The 7,459-nt window shown below is 35.0% G+C and overlaps 1 protein-coding gene across 1 annotated transcript; it reads left to right on the top strand.

Moving 5' to 3' along the window:
* The first annotated feature begins 6,273 nt into the window (after positions 1–6,273).
* On the top strand, positions 6,274–7,192 carry LOC306652702 (translocon-associated protein subunit gamma-like). Its single transcript, XM_079125448.1, has one exon. The coding sequence runs from the start codon at positions 6,371–6,373 to the stop codon at positions 6,770–6,772; it is 402 nt and encodes a 133-aa protein (XP_078981574.1). The 5' UTR covers positions 6,274–6,370; the 3' UTR covers positions 6,773–7,192.
* The last annotated feature ends 267 nt before the right edge of the window (positions 7,193–7,459 follow it).

The following is a 7,459-nucleotide window of genomic DNA, read 5'->3' as shown; positions in this document are numbered from 1 at the left end:
GTTCTACAAATGTATAGCATATGACAAAAGTTTTAATGCAAAATCAGACCTTATCAGGCATCAGATAATTTACACTGGACAGACACCCTACCAGTGTAAAGAATGGGGCAAAAGTTTTAATTGGAGATCATGCCTTACTCAACACCAGAGAATTCATACTGGAGAGAAGCCCTACCAATGTAAAGAATGTGGCAAAAGTTTTAATTGGAGATCACACCTTACTCAGCACCAGAGAATTCATACTGGAGAGAAGCCCTACAAATGTACAACATGCAACAAGCCATTTTATCAAAAATCAGACCTTATCAGGCATCAGATAATTCACATTGGACAGAAGCCCTACCAATGCAAAGAATGTGGCAAAAGTTTTAATTGGAAACAATACCTTACTCAACACCAGAGAATGCATACTGGAGAGAAGTCCTACCAATGTAAATAATGTGGCAACAGTTTTAATTGGAAACAATACCTTACTCAACACCAGAGAATTCATACTGGAGAGAAGCCCTACCAATGTAAAGAATGTGGCAAAAGTTTTAATCGGAGATCACACCTTACTCACCACCAGAGAATTCATACTGGAGAGAAGCCCTACCAATGTAAAGAATGTGGCAAAAGTTTTAATCGAAGATCATACCTTACTCAGCACCAGAGAATTCATACTGGAGAGAAACACTATGAATGTAATGAATGTGGCAAGCTTTTAAACAGAGGGCAAACCTTACTCAACACCAGAGAATTCATACTGGAGAGAAGCCCTACAAATGTACAACATGCAACAAGCCATTTTATCAAAAATCAGACCTTATCAGGCATCAGAAAATTCATACTGGAGAGAAACCCAACAAATGTACAACATGTAACAAATCATTTTATTAAAAAATCAGACTTTATCTGCCATCAGAGAATTCACACTGGACAGAAGTGCTGAAAGTGTACAGAATTTGGCAAAACTTTTAATGCAAAATCAAGCCTATTCACCACCAGAGTATTCATAATGGAGAGAAGCCCTATGAATGTAATGAATGTGGTAAAGCTTTTAATCAGAGGTCAAACATTACTCAACACCAGAGAATTCATACTGGAGAGAATCCCTAGAAATGTTCAACATACAACAAACCATTTACCAAAAATCAGACCTTATCAGCCATCAGAGAATTCATACTGAACAGAAGCCCTACGAATATAAAGAATGTTGCAAAGCTTTTAATCGGAGATCCCACCTCACTGGTCACCAGAGAATTTATATGGGAGAGACGTCATACAAATGTAAAGAGTGTGGCAAATCCTATACTGCACAAACAAGCCATAGTCAACACCATGGAATTCATAGTAGAGAGAAACCCTACAAATGTACAGAATATGACAAAGCTCTTATTTGAACATCATTTCTTATTCAACACCAGTAAATTTATACAGGTGAGAAGTCTTAAGAATGTGCAGAATTTTGCATAAGTTTTCATAAATAGGGTGCCAAATCTGCCACCAGAAAAATCATACTGGAGAGAAGCCCTACAAATGCAAAAGTGTTACAAAGCTTTTAATGGAAAAGTGTTCATTTCTCACGAGCAGAGAAATTATACTAGAAAGAAGTCCTATAAATAAAAAGAATGTGACAAAGAACTATTTGTTAAAAATTAGTTTTATTTGTTTACAATTAGTTACATATGACTGTAGAATGCATTCAGACAAATTGTACAGAAGAGGAGCCTCAGTTCCCTTGCATGGGCTAAAAATGTTGCACACAATGGGAGTGTAATAGTGCATGCATACAGGGTAAAAATGTTCAAATCATTTCACTGTCCATCCCCTCCTTACACTGATTTTTTTCCCTCACTCCCTTATGCCAAGAGGACTTCATTCCCCCCACATTATGGATCAACATTTGCATATCACAAAAAACATTTGACCTTTTATTGTTGGGGTCCAGCCCTAGCAGAAGTCCATGGGTCCCACACTGGTAACGGGGTGTGGGGAGACAGTGTCGGCAATGGATGGAGAATGAAAGACACAGACTCTAGTTCTGGTGCAATCACTCCCACTTTATTCTGGGAAAGGCTGAGTTTATACACATTTTTCTTCAGGCTATGGTGACAGGCTTGTGATTAATAAAATCAAAGAAGTTTCCAAAGCATAGGCAGAAATTGTTTTTACCAAAAGATTATGAGAAAACAGTAACCTTTCAGATTTTTCTTACCTAATCACAATTATTTTAAGAATATTTAACTAAATCAATGAGCTAATAAAATGTTTATTTCCTTAATATCTAAACCTATATGACCTAAGACTATTCTTATTACTTTTGCGGTAAAGCTATAGACAAATAATGTCATGTGACCATCTCTACTAGGTCCATCTGGTTAATATCTAAATTGCTGAGTTAAGGGCTACAGGAGGGCAGCGGTTGCAGTGGTTCTCATGGCCAAGGCTTTTTTACTGAATAGATTACATTGTCTTATTTAGCTCTTTTTCCCAGAACAGGGCATTGTGCACCAACATTTATTATAGGGTGACCTATTCTTTGTAGGAAGGAAGGAATGTTGTGAAACCTTATTTTTTTACCTTACCACCACACATAAAAAAAACCATCATTAGGATTTAACCAGCTTGTTGGAGACAAAGGCAGATCTATATCTATTTTTTCCAGAGGCTTTCAGGGACTCATTGCACAGTTGTAAAATTGTTTTTAACTTTGTTAATGGTAAAGACCCATTATCTTTCAGATTGTAGGTAATATTTTCTGGAATTTTTGTTGTATTCCCTTCGTCCCCTTAGCAATCCATTCAGACTGAAATGAGTAATATATTATCAGAAAAACACAGCAGAAAAAATACCATGCTCCGGAGCAAAACATCCGGCAATTCCTTTTAGGATGAGCCTTTGCAAACATCCTCCAGAGGATCTTTTCAAGCACTGGATGGAATTCCAGACGCCCCCTCATTTTATGAGTGTTTTTGCTCATTTCACTTATTGTGCTATTTTCTACCACCATCTATTTAATAGCAAAAGCCATAATTTCAATTTTCTTTAAGTTGAATAACATTCCTTTGCATATAATAAATTTGCTTTATCCATGAGTCTGTTGAAGGTTATCTAGGTTCGCTATTGTAAACTGAACTGCTATAAAAATTGATGTGGCTCAGTCACTGTAATATGCTGGCTTTAAGTCCTTTGAGTGTAAAGCAAGGATTGGGATAACTGGGTCAAATATTGTTTTCATTCAGAATTTTTTAAGAAATTTCATAAAATTTCCAGAATGGTTAAATCAAATTGCAGTCCCATGAGTAATGTATCAGTGTACTTTTTCCCTGCATCCTTGCCAAAACTTATTGTTGCTTTTATTCTTGATAATTCTCATTTTAACAGAAGTGGGATATAATCTTTGAATAGGTTTGAGCTGTAATTTCTCCAATTGCTAAAGATGAAACATTTTTTATTTACAGATTTACTTTATTAAATTTTTTATTAATGCATTATAATTATAAATAAAATTATGTTCTATTTTGACATAATTACATAAGCACAGAATATAATTTGCTTCAATTCAAGCCCCAGATTTTCTATTAGATTTCCTCCTCGTTCCCCTGTTGCCTTTCCTCTATTCTTTTGGTCTTTCTTCTATTTATTAATATTGGTCATTTATTTATTTATTTATTTATTTATTTATTGTTTCTTCTTGGCTATGACAGTAAAATTCATTTTGATAAAATTTTACAAGCATGGAATATATCCTATTCTAATTAGGATCCCACTCTGTGAATGTTCTTGGTGATGAGGTTCAGTGTGTTGTTTTTGTATGTATACATAGGAAAATTATGTCAGTTTCCTTCCACTCTCTTTCCTTTTCCTATCCCCCTCCCTTCCACCCATTCAACATTGTCTAATCTACTGAAATCCTATTATTCCCCTTATGCCCTCCTAAACATGGTTTAGCTTCCATGTATCAGAGAAAACATTCAAACTTTGGCTTTTAGAACTGGGTTATTTCACTGAGCATGATAGTCTACAGATCTATCTATTCACTGTCAGATGCCATAAAGTCATTCTTTTTATATGTCATTCTATTTTATATCCAAGTAATATTCCAGGGTGTATATATACTACATTCTCTTCATTCATTCACCTGTTGAAGGGAAGCCAGTTGGTTCCATAGCTTAGCTATTTCAAAGTGAGTTGCTTTAAACATTGATGTTGGCACATCATTTTAGTATGCTGACTTTACACAAAATTTATTGTTACATGTATTCTTGAAAATTGCCATTCTTAGTAATGTGAAATCTCAGTGTAATTTTAATTTGCATTATTCTAATAGTAAGAGAGTTTGAACATTTTTTCACATATTTGTTTCCCATTTGTATTTCCTCTTCTATAAAGTGTCTCTTCAATTCCTTTGTCCATTTAGTGATTTTTTTACATTAAACTTTTAATTATTGTTTGTCATGGAAATTAACACTCTATCTGAGGAGCAGATAGCAAAGGTTTGTTTTCCAATGTATAGGTTTTCTCTCCATGCTCTTGATTGTGTCTTTTGCTATGAAGAATATTTTTAGTTTGATGCCATCACATTTATTGACTTTTTTGTGTGTGTGGTACTGGTGATTAAACCCAGGACCTTGTGGTTACTAGGCAAGCACTCTACTAACTGAGCTATATACCCAGCCATTGTCTTTTGATTTTAATTTTGTGCTTTATGTATCTTTTTGAGGAGTCAGCTTATGTACCAATATGTTGCATTGTTGGTCTAACGTTTTTTTCCAGTGTGTGGAGCATTGCTGATCCTGTACTATGCCCTTGATCCATATTGAGATGAGTTTTGCATAGGGTGAGAGATAGGGTTAACTTTCAATATATTTCATGTGGATTTCCAATTTTTCAAGCACCATTTGTTGAAGAGGTTATCTTTTTCCCAATTTTTTTTTGTTGCCTTTCTTTAGTATGAGATAACTATATTCATGTGAGTTTGTCTCTGTGCCTTCTATTCTACTCCATTGGTCTACTTGCCTCTTTTGGAGCCAATACCACGCTGTTTTGTTATGATAGCTCTAGAGTACAAAGTCTGTATGATGATACCTTCTGCTTCACTTTTCCTGCTAAGGATTGCTTAACTATTCTGAGCTTTTTATTTTTATGTTTGAATTTTATGACTGCTTTTTTTATTTTCATAAAGAAGGTCATTGATATTTTCATGGAATTTTCACTGTGTCTGTATAGTGCTTTTGGTACTATGACAATATTGGCAATAATAATTCTGCCTATCCAATGACATGAGAGATTCTTCTGTCTTCTGAGGTCTTCCTCAACGTCTTTATTTAGTGTTTTGTTTTGTTTGGTTTTTCACTTTAGAGGCCTTTCACTTCTTTTGGTAGATTTATTTCCAAGTGTTCTATTTATTTCTATTTGAGGTGAGGGGTTATTGTGAATGAGTTAGTTTTCTTAATTTATATTTCTGCTGATTTTCCTTGAATTATAGGTGTACAATTTATTTATGAGCATAAATTTTGAATCCTGCTAATTTTCTGATTTAATTTATGAGTTCTACAAATTTCTGGTGGATTTTTTGGGTCTTGTAAATCTAGGATCATGCAGTTAGTAAACAGGGATAGGTTTAGCACTTCTTTTCCTAAATGTATTCCTTCAATTTCTTTCTTTTGCCTAATTGTTTTGAGTAGATATTCTAGGACTATGATGAATAGATTGTAAAAGCAGGTATACCTTTCTTGTTCCTCTTTTTAGAGGTAATGGTTTCAGTTATTCTGTGTTTAGAATGCTGTTGGCTATGGGGTTGGTGTATTTAGCTTTTACAATGTTGAGTTTAATTCCTTGTATCCCTACTTTTTCTAGTGTTTTGATCACAAATGTATTATGCATTTTGCCAAATGCTTTCCCTGCAGCTATTGACATAATCATGTGATTTCTATCTTTAAGTCTATTGATGTGATGGATTATGTTTATTGATTTCCATATGTTAAAAGAACCTTGCAACCCTGGGAAGAACTCCATTTTATCATGGTATATACATTTTTAATTTTTTAATGTAATTTGACAGTGTTTTATTGAGAATCCTTTATCTATGATCACCAAGAATATTGGTGTAAAGTTTTCTTTCCTTAATATGTCTTTGTCTGATTTTCATATCACAGTGATATAAACTGCACAGAATGAGTTTCAATGAGTTTCCTTCTATTCTTTTTTGTATAATAATTTAAGAAGGTTTGGTATGAATCCTTAAAAGTCTGGTGTTGAGTTGGAGGAGGACCTACTCCTGCAAGATTTCAGCCACAAACTCTCGGCCAAGTCGTCCACGCTCTTCTTCAGGAATGCGTTCACTGTGTCAGCCATCCCCATCTACTTGTATTGGAGAATATGGAATATGGATCTTATTCAGTCCGCTGTTCTGCATTGTGTGATGACCCTAGTAAACACTTACTTGGTAACCGCTATATATAACAAGGTAAAATTTGTTCTCAAACACAAAGTGGCGCAGAAGAGGGTGGACACCGTTTCCAAAGAAGTAACTCAGAAACACTCTGAAGCAGATAACAGGAAGATGTCCCGGAAGGAGAAGGATGAGAGAATATTGTGGAAGAAGAATGAAGTCGCTGACCACAAAGCCACGACCTTTTCCATCTTCTATAACAACACCCTCTTCCTGGTCCTGATCATCATGACATCCTTCTTTATCCTGAAGAACTTCAACCCCACGGTGAACTATATTTTGTCCATAAGTGCTTTGTCAGGACTCATTGCCCTCCTGTCTACTGGTTCCAAGTAGACATGTCAGCTTAGCCCCCTGACTTTGTGTCGATGGGTGGCCTGTGGCATTTGGAAAAGCAGCAGCATGGTCAGGGTGGGAGACACACAAGATGTTTTTATAGTCTGGAATTTGAGGGTTTAAAAAATGCAACCGAAAGTAATTGAGTGTTTGTTTATTGGCTCTTTTTGACAGATTGTTCAAATTAAATGAATTGAAAGGGAAACTCAGAGTACTAGGACATTTATTAAAAGACGAAAAGTCTTCCAATGTGCTATAATCTCGAGGAGAAAAGAACTTGTTTTCTTGATTCATCAGAGGTCACAGTAACCTGGGCCAAGTTGTTATTATTTATAATGGTAGCAAGAAGTTAAAAACTAGTTCTCTGTGTTCCAAGCACAGCATTACAACTTTTTTTGAACCATAAATATCAAATGAATCCTCAGGGCATTAAACAGAAGCCTCATGTTACTTTTGATAGTATCTTCAATTTCATTACCTGAAATTAATCTGCTCACATTTTTTATGTAATCCTGGTTCAATTAGTGTATGTCATATGTCTTTAGCAATTTGTCAATATCTTCAAGATTTTCTATCTCATTGGAATATAAATTCTCAAAATAACTTTTGATAATCCTCTGTATTTCAGTAGTACCTGCAGTGATATTTCCCTTTTCATCATAGACTTTAATGAATTATTTTTTCTCC

This window comes from Sciurus vulgaris (assembly GCF_902686455.1).
Source record: "Sciurus vulgaris genome assembly, contig: HiC_scaffold_476_arrow_ctg1, whole genome shotgun sequence".
Classification (NCBI taxonomy): Eukaryota; Metazoa; Chordata; class Mammalia; order Rodentia; family Sciuridae; genus Sciurus; species Sciurus vulgaris.
This window is presented reverse-complemented; position numbering and strand designations above follow the sequence as displayed.

Excerpts from the sequence above, each read along its gene's own strand:
- LOC306652702 (XM_079125448.1), top strand. The coding sequence starts at position 6,371 with ATGGATCTTATTCAGTCCGCTGTTCTGCATTGTGTGATGACCCTAGTA.